Source organism: Eupeodes corollae, chromosome 1 (assembly GCF_945859685.1).
Source record: "Eupeodes corollae chromosome 1, idEupCoro1.1, whole genome shotgun sequence".
NCBI lineage: Eukaryota > Metazoa > Arthropoda > Insecta > Diptera > Syrphidae > Eupeodes > Eupeodes corollae.
Window position 1 is genome coordinate 110654508 of NC_079147.1, and position 20768 is coordinate 110675275.

The following is a 20768-nucleotide window of genomic DNA, read 5'->3' on the forward strand; positions in this document are numbered from 1 at the left end:
CATCTCTCGGGCGGAAGCTACGAGTTGGAGCGTAAATATTAAACATTGATAACAACATTGGACAATCAATATTAGAACTGAGGACATCATAAGGAAAAAGGACAGAATACAATTTTCTTCTCAAAACCAGAGGTTTTAAGTCTATAAGAGTACATCTAGTCTCATAACATGGAACATCTGAATTTTTAGAAATTTTACGCAAAGCAAACTTTGTAAATTTTTTCTGAATCTTTTCAATACGATAAATGCTCGATTGAGTGTAGGGATTCCATATAACGCAACAATATTCTAACAGCGGTCTAACAAGAGATAAGTATAGTGTTTTTAGAGTATAAGGATCATTAAAAAGTTTTGAGTTTCGAACTATGAAGTTAGCTTTGGAAATGACATGATCTATATGAAGTGAAAAACTCATTTTGGAGTCAAAAATCACTCCTAGGTCTTTCTGACTATCAAGTCTCTGCAAAGTATCAAAATCAAGTTTGTATTCAAAAAACAAGGGATTTAAGATTTTTGAATAAGTAACAACACTACATTTACCGTTGTTAAAATAAAGTCCATTTAATTTACACCAAAAAAGTACTTCATTAAGATCATTCTGGACATTTTCCGCATCTTCAAGACATCTTATGCTGCTGAAGAGTTTAAGATCATCAGCATACAAAAGACATTTTGTGTGTAGAAGATATTGCGGTAGGTCGTTAATAAAAATAATGAAAAGGAGCGGTCCAAGATGGCTACCTTGTGGAACGCCGGAAAAGTTCATTATTTCTTTAGAAAAGACATTACCAATTTTAACATATTGTTTTCGCCCAACTAAGTAACTTTGAATCCATTTAAGAAGCACAGAGTGAAATCCAAACAATTCAAGTTTTCTTATTAAAATATTGTGTTGAACACGATCAAATGCCTTCGAAAAATCGGTATATATTTTAAGTATATAAATTCGAATAATAAAAACTCTTATTTAATTTCACCATCGTTTGTAAATTATTTACGAGAACAAAAAAAAATCTTTTTTTTTTAAAAAGGAAATTTTGTTATCAATTTTAATATTTCGACTTTTAAGAAAAACTTGCAAAAAAGTGCGTGGATTTTGCTGTTTCATTCCCTTAGCCTAATATAAGCTGTTTTCTTTTTCTTTCGAGCATGAAATTCTTAATGAATCTTTTCCCTGATTGAACATTACTTACTTGAGATTTCAGACTGCATACGAAATATTTGTTTCTGATTGTAGAAAGATGGACGATTTAAGGGTCTCAAAAAGGTGACTTTTATTTATATTCACGGTTAATTAAGATAATTTTGTTCAAACAGTTATTGAAAAAAATAGAACATTTTTTGTAGAGACGAATTTTCAGCACTAGCCATGTGAAGGTCTTATGTAGCTTCCGCCGTTCATTTTATCCAAAACTAGTAATGTTTTAAAATTAGAAAATTGTTTAATCACAGAAAAGAACCTAAAATATATGTATGTATATGAGGCAGTGAAATATTGTCGGAGTAATCATGCCATCAAACGTATGTATACATTTAAAATCATCATTTTGATGTAAGAATTCATGTTGTGTTATGATTTTTCTTACACTCTTCTTATTTTATTAACCTTTCAAGAAATTTGACAGCTTTTGTGAAATATCATTCAAATCGAATGTGATTCATTATTTTTTGTTATTTTCTGATAAAAACTGACAACAATAAAAGACAAAAATAAGAATGATACAGATTGGGCCTTGACTCCTCGCTTAGAGGTGTCCTTGGTTTTCAAACATACATACATATAAGTCATCAAAACAACAAAGACCAAATATTTTAACTTCAGCGTCATACGTAAAATGTAAAGACATTTACAAGAGGCATTTTCAAGTAATATTTATTAGATACTTTAAACGAAATAAACGCAGTGTCACACAAAATGACAGACTTCCTTTTTTATTTATTTATCGTTATTTTTATGGATAGCTGAAGTGTGTAGATGTAGATCCTCGTAGATGGATAAAACAAAAACTGGTCATTGAGAGGAAACTCAAAAAAGCAAAAACATAAAAGTGAAAATCTTTTAAAAGAATATTTATTTCGTGCAGGAATAACACACACCTATAGATTTAATGCCAGTGTCCTGTCAGTGTTGTAAAAAGTCCTTGATAGATGGTATTCTTAACATTATTCATACAACTTCAACTTTTCCTGTTTATTACTTCACTTAAGTGTATCGTCCTCCTGTTATGTGCGTATTAAGCTTTCATATCAATTTTATATGTGTGCTGCTTCTCTTGCAGGATAAGTGAATAACAAATCCTTTGGGAAATTAACAACGTGTGCATACTGCATATGTAATCTGATTAAGGTGATTTTATTTGGCGAGAAAAAATAAAAATAATTTTCTTTCACAACGAATTTTCTGAATTTTTCTTATAAAATTATGTTTGCTTGGAAAAATGAACTGAATATAAAGCAACTACAGATTCTTATAGTAGTGATATTTTAGAAAAAATACGACTTAAAAATAGTACAATTTTGTTTCAGTATGATTTATATTAAATCCTTATCTATTACAAATAATGTCAGTCTTATCAAACGTTTTCCTTTATCCAGTCAAGATTTAAGGTACTAATGGAACGCCTACTCTAGAAGTAAAATATCAAATTTTTCCTTATGAATAATAAATGAAATCTTAATTATGGAATTTTTTCATACACAGTTAATAACTCTTACGCACACTGAACTCGTTTAAATGTGCTGTGCGTTCAATACAATTAGATGTATGTACTTTGATATAATCTTACTACTAAAATCTAAAGGTGCGTGTCCATTGAGGTGACATTAAAACATACTTTCACATGAAACTGAATATAGTTTTAACTAGCTTATTTCTTTTTTTTTATAATTTAAACAATTCACAACAATGAAATTGTTTTTTAGTGTTAATTTTGGTTCTACAACAATGTGTACTTTTTTTTAAATTATAGCATATCTCGTTTTCTTAGTTCCAATTAAAAAAAAGGACATTTTGTAACCTTCAAAGAGTATTGAACTTTTCCATTGGTTTTATTAAGAACATTTATTTGATGGGAATGAAAGAAAAGATCAGACGAAACATTTTGTATATTTTTTTAATTTTTAATCTTCAAATTTCCATTGAAAGTTATTGTAATGGTTTCGATTTGTCGAATTGAAAATTTTGCTTAAAAGTTTGTAGGTTTTCGCCTTGGGTTAAAAAAGATGTCCGTTGAATTTTTCTTAAAAAAATTAAAATTACCAACAATAATTTTCTTATAAGGAAATAGTTTAGTTTGAAAATCTAGTTTTGTTAAATAGATTTTTAACTCGAAAACAATTTTTTAACAATTTAACATTTCTTAAGTCTTTGCACGGGTACTGCCTCTTGCGAGGAAGTGCCAAATTCTCCAAGAGTACCTCTTGTCATAAAAAAGTGCTTTCTTAAATTAGCAGTTCGAATTCGGTGTATAAACTGTAGCTCCCCTCCATTCCTGAAAATGGAAATGGTTGAGAGTTGTAAGTCACTAGGCCCTAGTTCTCAACGGACTGTTGCGACACCCAATTTATTTATTTTAAGAAACAACTCTTAAATTTTTATAAATTGGATGTATGCAATTAATTTGAGAGATATCAAGAACCGAACAAGAAGAAGAACTATTTTTTGTAGATTTTATTTTTTTATGAAAAAACGGACTGTTGGATTTAAAAAAAAAACTTACTGAATATCTCAAACAATATTTTCTGTGAAATACAAAAAGTTTGAAGACAGTATTTTTAATTTTTGAAAAGCTATTTAAGTCGAAAGTAAATTTTTACCAACTTTTGTTAAATTTTCTTTTAAGTTTTTATTTTTTGCAAAAAATTGTCAATTTGTACGTACGAACACACGCACGCACAGAAATCTTTCTTAAAATCTTTTATTTCGACTCTAGTGACCTTGAAACGTCGAGAAATATCAAAATTTTCACTGCGACGAATCGGACCCATTACAATAACTTCCTATGGGAAGTTAAAATTTGAAGACAGATGTTTGTGCGTGTATACGTCCGTACCACCGTACTATTAAGAAGCTTTTTTCATCGTCCATATCTTAAGAAGCAGAAGATGTATCGAATTCAAATAAATTCAATTATATAGATAATAAAGCAGAAAGATGCAAAAATTAGTCTAAAAAAATTGAGTGTTTGGTTTGGTATTGCAATTTAAAAAAAAGTTGAACATTTGGGTTGACCCAAATATCTCACAAACCAATTAAGTATATATTATGTAATGTGACGCGATACTGATTACATATAAGTTTGAGAATACATTTAATGAATTATTTATTTACTTATTAATAAAAAAAGAACTGAAAGCAAATATTTTTACCCTAGAATATTTTTTAAACAAGAATTTATTCTTTAACAAACCACAAAAACAACAAAAAACTGATAATAAATGATTTTAGACAATTCGTGAGGACAATAAGGAAAGATATTAACTTCAAAATATTTATAGCAAACAAAATTTAAAAAATGCTAAGATCAACCATAAATGAGTGTTCCAAGTAATAATTTTTAAAACTAAAAATATTTATTTTTAAGATACAATTTAGTATTATACTTTGTTTCTTATTGTTATAAGTCTTTTTTCAAATCTATTCAAAGTTTGGAGAAAAAATTTAATGCGCTTATTTACTAGTTTTCGAAAATACATTTTGGACTTAATTTTTTGTGCTGATTTCTATTCCAAACCCGTTTTCGGATATATTTTTTAATATATTTCAAAAACTTGATACAATAGAATTGTTTAGACGACAGCTACGTTACAAGAACCAAAATTGTGTTTGAATTGTTTTGCCTTTTTCTGTTGAAAATCATTTTAGCAAAAATAGTTAAGGGTTTCTTTTAATTTTGTATAGATGAAATTTAACAACTTTTGAATTGTTCTCGAATATTAAATAAATAAAATATATAGCGCAACAGTCCGTTGAGAACTAGGGCCTAATGACTTACAACTCTCAACCATTCCCGTGTGCGAGTAATGTTGTCAGGAATGGAGGGGACCTACAGTTTATGTGACGAATCCGAACGGCTAATTTGAGAAATCACTTTTTCATGACATGAGTTACTCTTGGAGAATTTTTCAATTCCTCGCAAGAGGCAGTAACCGTAAAAAGATTTAAGATGGCATAGGCAGGAATCGAACCCAAGACCTCTGGCCAGACAGTCCAACGCTCTAACCATCATGCCACGGGTACTACAGTTATTACAGTTATTAAACTCAAATATTATATGAAATTATATAAACATTTCGATCGAATAATGGAAAATACAATCACGGGTTTTATTGAAAAAGAGCTACCTTATTAATTTAGACAGCCTCAAATGTTTTCGATAAATGTTTTTCAAGCAAGTGACATCTCAAAAACCTTAAGTATATGATACATTAGTTTGGAAGTCAGATAAACTATAGGTCCCATTAATCGCTGACATTGCCCACACACAGCAATGATTGAGAATTGTAAGTCACAAGGGCCTGGCTCTCTACGAGCCGTTGAAATATTAAAATTCATTGTTGCAATAGACAAAAAAAAATAGTATTTATACAGAATATCATTTTGCCTAAAGAATGAATGGTCACCAAGCTTAAAGTGGAAAAAAAATATTTAAAAAACAACTTATACAGAAGTTTTTGTCCGTTTCTATTGTTTAAAAATAATACGACAATGTACATATGTAAATAGTATACATTGGTATACCTATATCCATATTAATATACATATGTGTATTTATTGTGACTGTAAATCTCATATAAAATATTCAAACTAAACAATAGAGATAATCCCAAGGATACAAATTCTACCAATCGTGCCAACCATCATAGCACTTGAAACGAATAAGGCACAATACCGAACAGAACAACATACCCGGCTCTGATACTAACACCCACACCCACACCCACACACTCATCATCATCGTCCTTTTTTTGTACGCCAAGGCGAATTGGCTTAACGAATCAAACAAAAAGAAGCCGAACAAAAAAAAACAAAAAGGACTAAAAGGACTAAAAAAATAATTCGAAACACAAACAAAGCGAAAAAGCACGACAAGCGATTCGGCATGTCGCATGAATAGAAATTAGAGCGAATTGAATTCAAAACGAATTTATTGTAAAGGATTCGGATTTGGTTGTTTTTGTTCGGGCTGTTTGATATTTCGAGTAAGAACAGTGTTTGCATTTGGTTTGTTGTTGGAGACGAAGTAGGTAGTAGTACCTATAGCTCCTAAGTCCCAAAAGACACACGAGCATCCAACTTTTCTTCGTCATCCAAACGTCCCAGGAATACAAGGAACACAAACGGGAAGGATTTGAGTTTGAGTTCGGTCGGGTTTGGGGTTCGTATTCGGGTACAAAAAAGGAAAGGACAGACTTGAGTTTCTGTGTGTGTGTGGAAAATAAATTGGCTTATTAACTTCATATGCCTCGTATGGCCATATCTCACACAAATTCACAATGACAGCAGGATTATCCTGATCCGATGACGGGCTTCTTTTTTAGTTGCTGTTGTTGTTGTTTTGGTTTCCTCAACCTTGTCGTCGATAAGATACGAAAAAGTTGTAAGAGTTGCCTCTGTTTATTGGTTTTTCTTATTCGCTATAACATTTGATGGGGTTGTGGTCAAGTCAAGGTTGAAATGAAATTACACAAACAAACCTACTCCCAAATAAATATGTATTTATTATTATGCAGGATCGGTGAAATATTGACCGAAATCCAACTTAGTTTGTTTTTGTTTTTGAATGAATACGAAATATTTTGATATGTGTTTTGGGATGAATTGAAATTGAATTTATGCAATAAATATATAAATTTTATTAACAATTCAGTAAGAAAAATGACATAGAAATTTCAAAGACAAGAAATTAATTGGAAATCACGTATAACAAGGGTCAAAGGTCATGAATATATTATTCAAAATTCAACAAGCTATTCATTTAAAAAAATAATTAAAAGTCGGATTATGTAACATAAAATAAGTTCAATCAAAATAAAGTGAAGCTTCTTAGCTAATTTAAGTATGGAAATTTAAGCCCTAAAGGTAACTTATGTGTCTTGCAAGGTATGATAAATGCAAATATGATACATAATTGTATTGTTTGTTGAAACAAAAATACTTTCACATCAATGGAAAAAGGAAATAAAAATCATATTTACCTACAAAAAAAACCAGTTAAGCAATAACACCGCCCAAGAAAATGCTTTGTTTTAAAATTGTTGTTTAAATTCCGAGTATTTGTTAAATGAAACTCAACTTAGTGAAAAAATACTTACACCTGAAATACGCTTTCAGTTAAATCATATATTTTTCATTGGAAAGAACCCTTCGGTGTAAGATAAACATAATTGGAATAAAATAATTTAAGTTCTATATTCCATATATCTCATACATTCGCTGATATCAGATTATAAGCTTTTTTAATTTATTCGGAATGTACTTAAGTGACATTTTTTACACTTAAGAGGGTTTTATTTCAATAGACAATTACTATGACATTTTGTAATTTCTCTCCAGCAGGGTTTTCGTACAAAATCGTTCTTTAGAAAATGTCTAATAATCGCAGTCTTATATTTTTTAAAATGAGTTTTTAACTTGAAATTACTAACAATACTTTGAATATGATGAAAATAAACAGACCATAATGCATTATCTGTAAAACCAACTTCTCCACACAGGTTTTTCTTCAAAATATTGACTCGACTCTGAACACTGACTGGAATCGAGTCGAATCAAGCTCATTTCAACTCGATTGAGGTATATAAAGAATTGAGGGGAGCTCGTTTCATACCACATGTTAATGTAGTAGTCTACGAACAAACAACCTTCTTAAAGTATGGTTTTTTTGGCTACTGCCGATACGTTTTCTTGCGAATTTTCTACTATACTATTTATAGAATGCCAAAAAACACGGGTAATGCCTTTATTTATTTACGATATATCGATAATTGAATATCAATTTTTACCAATTTTGCGTACAATTTTTTGTTGATTTTAATTTTATTTAAAAAAAAATTACCATTGAATTTTTATGAAAGATTTACTGAATATCGAAAACAATGTCTTATTTGATATGAAATTAGGTTGACGCCAATATTTTAATTTTTAAAAAGATATTTGAGTCGAAAATTAATGTTTGCCAAGTGTAAGTAAAGTTTTTTGCTGGTATTTATTTATTGTAAAAAAAACTTAAAATTCAATTTTTTTTCAAAGCTTAAATATTTTTTATAAGATGAAATGAAATTTAAACCCAATATATTAATTTTGAAAAAGGTACTTAAGTCGAAAATCAATCTTTACCAACTTTTAGTAACGTTTTTTATTTGTTTTTATTTTTTGTAAAAATGTAGAAAAAGATATTCTTCGTTGCATGTTTTTTGTTTGGAAAATATTTGAAGTGACACTTATTTTTGTTCAGCTTATTTTTTGATTTATAAAAAACATCGTAAGTTGCTATTTTTTCAAATTGCTATCACGTCACGATATACTTGTATAATATAAAATATATTTCAAGTCGGTAACCTGGTTCGTGAGTAATTTTGTCTGCATTCTTATCGGTAGAACAAAACTAATTAGATGTCAATATCTTCATTGGTTCATGAGATATGGAAGACCAGCTTTTAAATAGTTTTATTTTTCTTGATTGCCTTTATAGTAGGCACTTGTTTAAAGTTACAATTCTTTCCTTATAAATGGAAATTAACAAAGGTGATTCCGATTCTCAAAATCCTGTAACCCTTGTAATGTTGTGGATAGCTATAGACCTACTAGCCTACTTAGAAATGTTAGCAACATTTTTAAGAAAATTAGACTTCTTAAACATTGAAAGTTCTTGACGAAAACAATATTATTCCCCCGGAGTAGTTTAGTTTTCTCAAGGGTCATAATACGTTCCATCAAATAACAACAATATAACAGATGAGCGGATTTCATCAGGCGGAATTTAACAGGATGCGGAAAAAGCATTTGACTCCGATTGACATAATGCGTAGGTTTACAAATTTTGCAATAGCGATTTTCCAGATTACCTGATCAAAATAATTCAAAGTTTCTAAATCTTAAGACAATTTAAAAGATATTCCTTAAGAGTTCTTCTGGGGTCTTGTCTTTCTACAATTCTCTTCAATACTTACACCTACAATTTTCCGAGGCTTCAAAATTGTGAAATGTGGAATGGAATGCTTCTATTCTATTTCAAATCACATACAAAATGCTGAAGAATATTGGGAAAAGTCAAGCTATCTAATCTACAAGACTAAGAAAAGACTATTTTTTACCCAGCTCAAATTTAAAGTTTAATAACTATGATATTCGTACGGCTTAGTTCTGTTAAGTCGAGGAACATACACAAAACAATTGAAATAAGATAAACCTTGGAAAGGAATCGTCATTGAACCGCATGAAACCGCGGTTCTCAGATCGCCATTGAGTCATATCATTTCGAAGCTAAAAGTGATAAAGTAGGGCTCTGTTTTCCAAGTCGTGGCTGGGGCGAATGCTAACATTCACCTTGTACAATTTCTGGAAAGCAACTCCCAGTGCCTCAACTTTTTCCTTCGGTTCTACAATTATAAAAAAGTCATCGTCCTTATTCTGGATCTATTTGCTGTCTGTCCTGAGTACGTCTCTGTTCTATTCAGTTCCTTGGAGTTTCAGACACAGAAGGTCATTACATTCTCGTTCTTTGTCTGAATATCTTGTTGATTTTAAGGAACATATTAGGGACACTGGAATTAACTGACCAGATCTTGCGGTCCCGGTACTTGTTAATTGATAATCTCTAGTTCTCCTTAATAAAAAGTTGGACATTTTTGATGACGACTTCAGTGTCCTAACCTCCAAGTCATGTGCGTCTGCAAGTCTGTACAAGTTTTTGGGTCTTGTCAGTAATCCACTCTTGTTCCTACGTAGTGCGTCAATAGTCGCATTTCTGTAAGCGTCCATTTGGTCCCGTTCTTTTTGCTTTTTTTGTTATGTCCATGTGTTGTAAATGTTGTTCAATTTCTGTATTTGTCAGTTTTCTGTTGTTTGGTTAGGTTATGTCACTCGAACGAAGTTCTCTCGTAAGGGCGTTGGCGAAACGAGGCCAATGCATTCCTTCAGCTAAACGGGTTCGTTCGGAATATGCATTACGGCAGCCAGTCCGCAGTCCAACGCACTAACCACAACCCACGTGTACTACTAATTTCAAACATAAAAAAATGAAATAATTGAGTCATGAAATTTTACGAATTCAAATAAAGAAAAACTAATCATACAGTTTATAAAAAGTTTAGATAAACTAGTTTAGTGATAGATAGAACGCATGATTTTTAAATCAAAAGTGAGCAGTAAATAAATAGGTCCTCATAAGCATTTAATGACAAAATTTAAAGTTATTATAGCCAAATTATAAAAACATACGTTTTAATTGTAATTAAAAAGAAATTATCACAAACTGAAATTCTGTGTTCTTTTTGGACTTGTCCAAAAGTCCTTGCTAAACAAAAAAAAAGTGTCCTAGATAATGTATCTATAGTATATCTAGTTTTCAAGCACGAGTATTATATTCCATGAGCTGAGTATGGGAAAAATAAATTCAAATATATTTTCCTTGTTTCATTAACTATTCACACAATAAATGTACATTCCTAGGTAGGTTAGGTTCTAGTTATAATTACATATTCTTAAGAATAAATACGATACCAAGAGAATGGAACTATACATACTTTTATATACTTATGCTCTGCCAATGTATAAATATATGCAATCCCATAAGTAATTTTCTTTCAGTCAACACTCATAAATAATGTATTTTGAGTAGATACGAGTACAAAAACAAGGCAATCAAATAGTATGAACATAATATTTGCTTTCGAAAGACCAAAAAAAAACCTTCTACTCGGATAAAGAACCAATGAACCAATTACTGTCGTATATGTTTAGTGTTGTTTTTGGATATGAGCGTCTTGCTTACAAGACCACAGTGATACTCCTATGAGCTATACTTTTATTTAATGCCAATTGTACTGCTTGTCATATTTCATTACGAGCTAAGAAGTAGGCTAACTGATATCAAAGATTTATATAAACAAGTCTATAATATGAGAGTGAATAATAAAATAATATGGTCCAACCATTTTCACTTAACTTGTTTTTTTTTTTACAAAATGTCAAGAACTAAGAAACTATTTATTCATGTTTGAAACTTTCAGCTATCTTTGATTTTTATTTAAATTTTTTCGTATGTTAAAAACACATCACAAAAACCAATTCTGTTTAATGGAAAACAATACAAATTTTTAATTTATTTTTTCAATACAGTCAGGCAATTTAATAAAATGAAATATATAGATATGTTACTTTAATCAGTTCGAATGAAAAAACCAAACTGGGATGCATCCTACACTGAAAACTTCTCATTCCCAAAAAAAGTTTGAAGTCTTCATAATATTCCATTTCCTATCACTTTTTCGCTGTTTTGTTTCGTTAAATAAATTGTCAATTGAATTTGTTTAAAAGACTGATTTAAAGTTCAAAACAATATTTTATTTATAATAAAATAAGTTGGGTTTTGCAATATCTTTTCTCGTTCTTTAGATTTTTAGTCGACTTAAATTTACCAATTTTTGTATAAGATAAAATTAGCTTGAAGTCTAGCAATTTACTAATGCAAAATTGGATTTACCTTATTTCAAGCGGTTTTAACATCTTACTATTCGTTAACAATTTGCTGAAAAACTACTTTAACTTTTAACAATTTGCTAAATCCATATGACATCTGTATAATTATTCTTAGAAGAGCCGTGAATAGAATAGTGCAGTCTACAGATGGGAATTCCAATTAATAGGACCGTTTAAACATGTTTGCTTTGCTTGTTTTCACAAACTGTCACTTTTTAGACATGTTTGGATGATTGTTTTTTTAATAAAAGGCAATTACCAATTGAGTACTCAGCAAAACTAAAAGAAAGGTTAAAATTGTGGACTCCCTTAGTATTTTGGTAAAAATTGAACAAATTGCTAACAAGTAAATTGTTAAACCCTGAACAAAAGGTAGTTTAAATTTTGCTAGCATTTATACCAATTTGGTATCACATCACAATGTACAAATAATATAAACCAAAATTGAAGTCACAATCTTCACATCGATGTAATTATCTATAAAATACAATTTATTTGAAGTCGATACAGGTTAACATGAATATATAAAAGGCTCGATTTATTTAGATTCTATAGGGACTTTAAAACATCCATAAATGTCAAACATATCAAATCGACAAATCGGATCGATTACAGTAATTTCCTATTTTAAGTTAAAAATATTGTTTCCAATTTTATTGTAATTTTTCAAATTAAATATTTTAAAATTTTTTCACGCTTCAGGCGCCTTCGAAAACATTCGGCGCTCAAATTAATGTAAAAAAAACAGCTGATGGCAACTGTCAAATCAAATATTTAATTTTGAAATAAATTTGGTCGTGGTAAGTAATATTATTTATACAATCTCCTTACAAAATAAGAATTATTGCTTTTTTTATTTACAGGAAGAGAAAAAATGGAAACTTTGGGGGACCTGCGTGGCAACAGAAAACCGTTGTTATGATTCTCCTGCGTTTCAAACGCTCTTTCTAAAACGAGGAACTAGAATTCACTATGGCTACCGGCGTGACAACCTTGCTCATAGTTCGTAATAACGTTTCCAAGGGATGTATCTTTGAACACGTCGTCGCCACAAATATGTTCGACGTTTTCCCTTACTACTTGGATCGCCCTAGATAAGTGTGATTTTGGTACGGATCTGGAACTAGGAATTGACTTTTTCTGGTCCGGTCATAAGGGCCTACACAAAAGTGTTCAGAATCTTCTCAACCCCGCCTGTAAGTTGCTTGAACGGCCACAATATATGGGGATTCTGAAGGGACATTTGGTCAGCAGAAGCAATAGTCATAAGCTCAGTATTTTGAATTAAATTTGTTGTGAAAGAAGAAGAAAATGTTTTGAATATAATGAATTTTTATTGTAACAGTTTTGTTTGTTGTTGATTCCATGATATATTTTCTTCTTTTTCTCCTTAGTGAATTTTTCGGACCCGTTGAAGTTAACAAAGAGGATAGCTGCAGCCAAGCGAGCTTGTAGTTCTTGTTGGTTCATGTCGTGAGCCCATTCCACCCATCCCCAGAACTTCAGTTGAAACTCTTCTTCGAGACGAGCTAGTTTTACGTTAAAATCAATTTGAATTGATAAGAATTCGTTTTATTTTCACAAACATTTTTAGAAGAAAAAAACTTTTTACTCACAAATTTGTTCATCAATACAAAATTTGACAGCCGGTGTTAAATAAATTTAAATGTCAAATGAAAACAGGGTTTTGGGTTTGGTGTGAAAAGGCTATACATTTCCAAATCTATTGTACTGTAATTAGATATGAAGAAATGTATAAAACTAGTGTTAAGAAACAGTGATCTATATAAGGGATAAGGAAACAAAATTCTTCGGTAGTAAGCGGGTTTTCGAGAACGCCTTTAATGACTTAGTTGAACTACTTTATTACCATAATTTTTTTCTCTGTTTAGGCCCTAATTAACCTTGTAATTTATTCATTCATACCATAATTAACAAATTTATTTAAAAATTTAAATTCGGAGAACTTCAAAAAAGATGCAATTTAAATTTGAAGTTTCAGCATTGAGTTCAGCGACGGAAAGTGTCGCGATTTGAACAAATGTGAAAAATCAATTTTTAGTACATTTTTGCAGGTTCTTATATTTTTCAAAAAAAAAACTTTGAGTTTTACTGCGTTATTCCAAACGTAATTCTAATGTTTCATCATTTATCATTCTTAGATTACTCGAATTCACAAATTGTTTTGATTTATTCTAAGTTTGGTTTGTCATTTCATAACGAATTGATATTTTTCTCAACAACGTTTGAAAATCGTTCAAAATTTATTAAAAAAAAAAACAATGGTTTGGTTCATGCGACGCAATGAAAGAATCAATTTATTGAAGGACAATAATTATGGTGAAGGCATTGTTACGATTTTATTGCACTGTTCGATAAAATTGTCTCCGCGGAGAAGAATATTTGGCACTGCCTCAATTGCTGCAAAAAATAGTCCCAAAATTTAACTTTCACCTGGAATATACAATTGAAATCTTCATAATTTACTTAAAGCAATCGCTCAAAATTTTAAGAGATTTATAAAAATTTTTAGACCATTTTTAGCAATTTGAAAAACAATAAATTATGTGGCTCAACAGTCCGTTGAGAACTGGGGCCTAGTGGCTTACAACTCTTAATCTTAACCATTCTTCTGTGCGAGTACTATTGTCTGGGATTGAGGGGACTTACATTTTTAAGCTTTATTCGAACAGCTAATCTGAGAAACCACTTTTTATGGATTACTCTTGAAGGGAAGATTTATCAATTCCTCACAAGAGGCAGTACCCGTGAAAAAAAAAATTTAGATCGCACAGACAGTGATTGAACGAACGACCTCTGACATGACAGTCTAACGCACTAATTATCATGCCACTGGTACAATTTACTAGGCTAAAAAGGTGATTAAGCTAATTTTAAATGATTTTAACCTCCTACTATCTCTTAACAATTTGCTTTTCACGGAATCGTAACTTAAACTCTTAGCAATTCGCTATATCCATTTGACGTCCCTACAATTATTTTGATAAGAGCTGTAGATGAAATAGTCAAGTCAACAGTTGAAAATTTCAATTAATAAGTCCGTTTTCGCATAGTTGCTTTGTTGATTTTCATGAATTATCAATTTTAAGACATGTTTGATGGATGTTAGTTTTTTAATAAAAGGCAATCAGCAATTAACAATTAAAGTTAACAAAGGTCTACAATTTTACTCTCTTAGAAAATTGCTAAATATTTAGCAAATTGCTAATATGCGCCAAAATTTAGGCATATTCTAATATTTACGAGGAATTTTAGTTGAATTTTCACTTACCACTATTCTGCCCTCATTTAAATTGAATCAGTGTATATCGGTTACGTCGGTAATACAGCGCGGTATTCTCCTATTCACGTGGAATGCATACATTCTATATCGCATTGAAATGCAGTGGATTTGATGTCTGGTTTGTTAATTGTTGTTAGCAAAATGTAACCAAAAACTAATTTATTGTTAAATTCAAAATATTTGTTTTACAATCAAAATATAATTACAATTTTAGGGAAGAACGAAACTTTTTACATTTCTTTGAAGCGCTCTGTTTGATTGAGGATTTTCTTATTTTTCTGCTTTCAATTGATTAAAAAGGTTAATACTGTCCATTTCCAAAAATGACACAAATTACAGAATTTACTCTGTTTAGGTAAATTTAAGGGGCCTTCCACATGAGAGCGAACAACGAATGAAAGAATGTACGAACAAACAAGATTTTACTTATTTCAAAAAGTCAATTTCAAAGAAAACACATTTAAAATTATACCACTCTTAGTTTGTTTGTTGAAAAGAGTAATTACAAATTGAAAATACATCGCTGTCTGCGAATAGAAATAAAGCTCATTTGAAAGAAAAGTCAAAACATGCAAACATCCACAGTTCCCAGTTCGTAGCTCATGTGCAAGATGCTTTAAACTTAATTTTTGTATGACTAAAAAACGATTTATCCAACATTCTCATTTTTCTTCACATGAACAGCTGTTAACGTGAATGTCAAATTGGTTTGGAATAATGGAGTTCACCCGATAGATAGCAGAATGCAAATGCAGTGTGAAAGGGAATCTAATGGGTGAATCGAATATACGATCCACAGAATAGGCTGATTTTTACCTTAAAACCTAAAGAATAATAATTAATTCAGCTTAACTTATTTTTCGCTGACGATGAGAAAATACCCGTGTATTTTTGTTTTTTTGGCATTCTATAAATAGTATGGTAGAGAATTCCCAAGAAAACGCATCGGCAGTAGCCAGATTTTTATTAAAAATTGGTACAACTGAAAGAATGCCTGTCAGAATAATAATTCAAAAAAAAAACACAAATAGAAGAAATTTTTGCGAAAACCAAAAGTTAAAATTAACTTCAGCAAAAAAATAGCCAAAACTAATAAAATGGATAATTTTCAAGAAGAAATGGTAAGAACACATCTTTAAATTGAGATTCTATAAAAAAGTTAATTTAACAATAGTTTAAGAAGGGGTTCGTAGACTACTATGTACATTAACATGTGGTGTTGAAGCGAACTTGACGCTTGCCTCAATTCTTTAAATACCTGAATCGAGTTGAAATGAACTTGATTTGATTCGATTTCTGTCGGGGCTTAAAGTCGAATCAAAATTTGTGAAGAAAAAGTGAAGATAAGTTGGTCTTACAGATAATGTATTATGGTCTGTTTATTTGGATGTCTGTGTACGAAACATATTGTTTTGTTTTAATCAAATTAAAAAAAATTGCACATGTTCAGTTCTTCATTGGTTAACACGAATCAAACTTTCTCACTTGCGCTTCATAAGAAACATCGAAATACTATTTGCATTTTAGAAATTGCTGTCAAACTTTATCATTTTTAAATCTTCTTGTGCGGTGAAAACACCAAAAAGGTTTATTTTATCCAAACTGAGATAAGCCTTTGGTGGAAACATAGCAAAATTAATTATCTTTTGCAAAATAAGCCCAGTTAGTTCAAAAACCTATTCGTAGTATTCATACTGCAGATATTGTTTTTGTTATTCGTGTAAAATCCTACAATACTTTTGATAGATTTTCAAAAAAAATACAGATATTGAAATTAAATAAATTTAGGTTTATTAAATCACGTTATGAATTTATAAGTTGTATACACATTCCCACAAACGTGCCTTAACTTATTTATTGATTCTAAAGAATATTTTCCATAGAGGTGAGGGACCTTTAAATAACAAAGTTAATCCAACTTTTTATTATCAATGATAGTATAAACTCTCTGAAATCGGGATAAAGTCTCTGCTCCGCTCATAAATGTCATTAACAAATTTCATGAAAAAGGAACACCATCACATAAATAACTTCTAGTTCAAACAATACACAAGAAACCTCCTGATCCCAAAAGTAATTTACCTCAATCTTAATCCATACAGTTGAAAATATGTAAAATATGTACCTATACATACGTATAGGCGTTAACTAATATTAATTAAAATAACGTACAACCCAACTCCGCTGCAAAAATAACGATAATAACTCAAGAATTCGACCCTTTCCTGTCTTCGAAGCCTATAAAATGTTAAATATTTCAAAACAAACTCTTAATATACAATATTTAAATTTTACAAAAAAAAGTTTATTAATAAATAATGAATGTCTGTGAATCAGCAAAAATAAAATGTAACTCACTTGTTGGCTGTAAATAAATTAATCCCATAAAAACTACAATTATCCAAATGGTATCCATGCTAAATTGTTGAATGTATGACATTACGAGTTTTCTAAAAACGACAACGACAAAAAGTCAATTGACAATCGACAAAAAATAACTAAAGTTTTAAATGATTGAAAATTTGATTCCACTGTACAAAAATATTCTACAAATTCGCTAAAAATAACGCGTTCACTCGAATTTAATTAAACAAATCACCAAAAAACACTTCATCAATATTCACTTCACAAATTTCATTTGATTTTTATTTGATTAAAAAAAACTCAAAAACCATGCCTAACGAACTTGGTTAAACTTCAAAATCAATAGGTAGCTAATTGGATTACTAATTCTCACAATTTCAATGCACCTCTTTCGAACAAAAACGAATGCATTCACTTGAAAACCAAAAAATATATTTCGAATGTAAAAACGACCGATTTCGCACAAACCTAAAAACGACTCGAAAATTTCCCGGGAAAAACGGTAGGTAGGTAGTTACGTGAATCTTACGCCTACCGACACGCGACGCACGACGCAATGGCGTTGTTAATTTATCCTTTTCTTTTTCTTAAATTTAAAAAAATATTTTACTACTCAAAGATTTTCTTTGAGTTTGATTTGTTTTGCAAGCAAATTGCCTTTTAATTGGTTGAACCGTTGGGGCATTCACTTCCGGATCCGATTTGCATCAATTCTTCCACCATCATCATCAATTGCCCTTGTTTGTTATTGTTGCTTCACTTAGTCACATTCACATTGACATTCACATTCACGCACTTTTTATTCGATATTAATTATCATAAGACTATGCAAAAATTGTGGAATTGTGGCGGTGGTGTCGATGTCGATAGCGGTGGAAGTTGATGTAATTAGACCTAGACGCTAAACGCTAGACGAGGAGGGTATTCCAGAGACAGTGATATGGCAGAAGGTGCGAAAGGACCTAATGCACAATATAGTGATATCTTTTTTTTAATTATAATTCACTTATTCCTCCACTCTTGACCCGAGAGAATTTACAACACGCACTTGTTGTGCCCGACTATAAAGTTTATCCTAGACTGAAAGGTTCCTTTTCTGGAAGAGCACAACGACACAAAGTTATGGAAGAATCCTGTGGAGGAGTATAGAGGCCTTCCAGTTTGTATATTTGCTCCCAGGTTCTGATGAGGCTCTGGCTTGGGCAGTGAGTGGTGGGTGGATGTGGGTGAGGCAAAGGGTAAAGCTCATTTGTTGCGCCTCGAATTTGCAACAGTTTGGGAATCAACAATCTGTTTTGAAAGCAGAAAGGAAAACTCCTCGCATGAGCTTTTTGAATTTACTTCCAGTTGGCGGGGGCCACCAGAACCGTTATTGGAAGTAAACTTTGGAATTGGAAGTTGTGGGAGTGTGTGTGTGTTGGCTAAGGACATGCGTAGGATCAAGAGGAGCAAGCATGTAGAATCAACAGGCAGTTGTTTGCCATTTTTCAATGCGATGTTAAGGACCTGGAAAAAAGATAAGGTGTCGTCGGAGGACTTTAACCAAGCTCAAGCGATTAGTTTATAAGGTCACGCTGTATGAGGGTGCAGTTCGTCGTCGCAAGGAGCTGTGGTGGCTGCTGAGAGGGTTCACCGCGCAAGACCAATTATTTTTATAAAATGAAAAATAAAAAAATAAAAGGGATTATGTTTCATGCTTCTAAAAGAGAAATTTGAAGTGTGAGTTGTGAGAAGGCAGAAGAGGATCCTTTATTTTTTCTCAAAAGCATAATTCAATGGAATGTTAATACAAATTTTTGTATTTCATAACAGCTACTCACATATCCCAAGGTTAGATTGTGTTAACATTGTTTAATGACTAATGCCGAGCATGACCTATACACAAATCAATCTCTAGACTATGGAAAGTGGAATATACAATGTGTGGTTTGGTTACAAGAGTACATGGTTGAATGCTGGAGTCTTGAGGGGAGGTTAAACGAAATCGACCGACGAACTTGGGCGCTGTAGATTATATAGAAAGTGAGTAGATTATAGGTTATGTCGTCTGTGTCCTGAGTGTGTTGAAAAATGGGTGAAGACCTTCTATATATAATTGCGGGTGGGTGGTGGAAATTGAGGTGGATAATGATATGGTATATAATGTTATTATAATTTAATTTTTTTATGTTTTTATTTTTATACGAAAGACTTTAAGGTTCAATGAATTGATTAGCTGTTCTTTAGACGTTCTGCGCTGTATGGAGGGAGCTTGTTTTTTGAGTTAAGTGTATAAGTAAAACTCATTAATCGTTTATTTGCCTATGTCTAGAGCATAAAGAAACCAGACAAGAATTTCGTTTTTTATTTTATGATAGAGTATATCTTCCTACAACCCTCATCAGAATTGAGACAGAGGTTAGGCTGTAAGTCTTCTATTTTTAATGAGAAAATGTAAAAGTTATAAGCAACAAAAGCCTCTTTGACAATTTTTCAGCTGCTGATAAAAATGTGTTTTGTTTTTTTTTCTGAGACCTTGACCGAAGTAGAAAATGAATAAGCAAGATTTTTGTCAGAACATCAATCATTTTTTTGAAGGACAATCTGATTTTATGAATCTTATATACCGCACTTCATCTTAACCACAAGTCATGAACTTGATTCAAATTTTATGTTTTTATAGAGTGCATAGTTAAATCTGTTGAACTTACCTGAACAGACTAAATTAAAAAATGGTCAAAAAAAGTTAAGACGGGGTCTTCTTTCAAGTATTCCAATCAAAAATCAGCTTTGATTAGTTTAATTTTGAATTGCTTCTTTTATGTGAAACAAAAACCAGAATTATTTCTGATATTTTTAAGTTAGAATTTTTCTTAGCGATATTAATTAACAGAGCAATGTTTTTAAAGATTAGTTTGGTAGTATTTTGCATTATGTAAGAAAAACAACATAAAGTCACTTTTTGGGATTTTCAGAAAAAGATTAGAAATGTTGTTTTTGGTTATTAGCCCATTAAAATAACATTGGCTGTCTTACAATGCAGTCTTTTCCTTTTTAAATAGTGGGTCCAAGCCACCGCCAGTTTGATTTTCGTATAATAGTCAATGTGTTCCGAACGGAGCCTATTTTTATGATGGTCCATGCGACGACGCAGACACGAGATTGTATGAGAACCAGAAAAGAAAGACATAATCAAGTTTCCAGCTTATCACCTTTTATTGCGAGGTTGACCCCTTTTTTCTTCTTATTTTACTGGACTATTTATGCAATTTTAAAAAGTTTTGAAATAAACCAAAGAAAGAGTAGGAAAGAACAACACAAGTCATTAGAAATCAAACATGTTTTAAAAATTTGTCTTAAAAAAAAGCAAGTAGGGCGGTTTTAACAAAACATTAGATTTGAATCATTAATTGAAGGACT

General features: G+C 31.1%; 1 protein-coding gene across 1 annotated transcript in view; it reads right to left on the bottom strand.

Annotated features, from left to right (window-relative positions):
- Window positions 1-18425, bottom strand: part of LOC129938618 (uncharacterized) — a 215707-nt gene extending 197282 nt beyond the window's left edge. The window contains exon 1 of the mRNA XM_056046283.1: window positions 17364-18425. Within this exon, the coding sequence (XP_055902258.1) occupies window positions 17364-17445 (82 nt within the window). The 5' untranslated portion in view covers window positions 17446-18425. The remainder of the gene's footprint in view (window positions 1-17363) is intronic.
- Between the last annotated feature and the right edge of the window lie 2343 nt (window positions 18426-20768).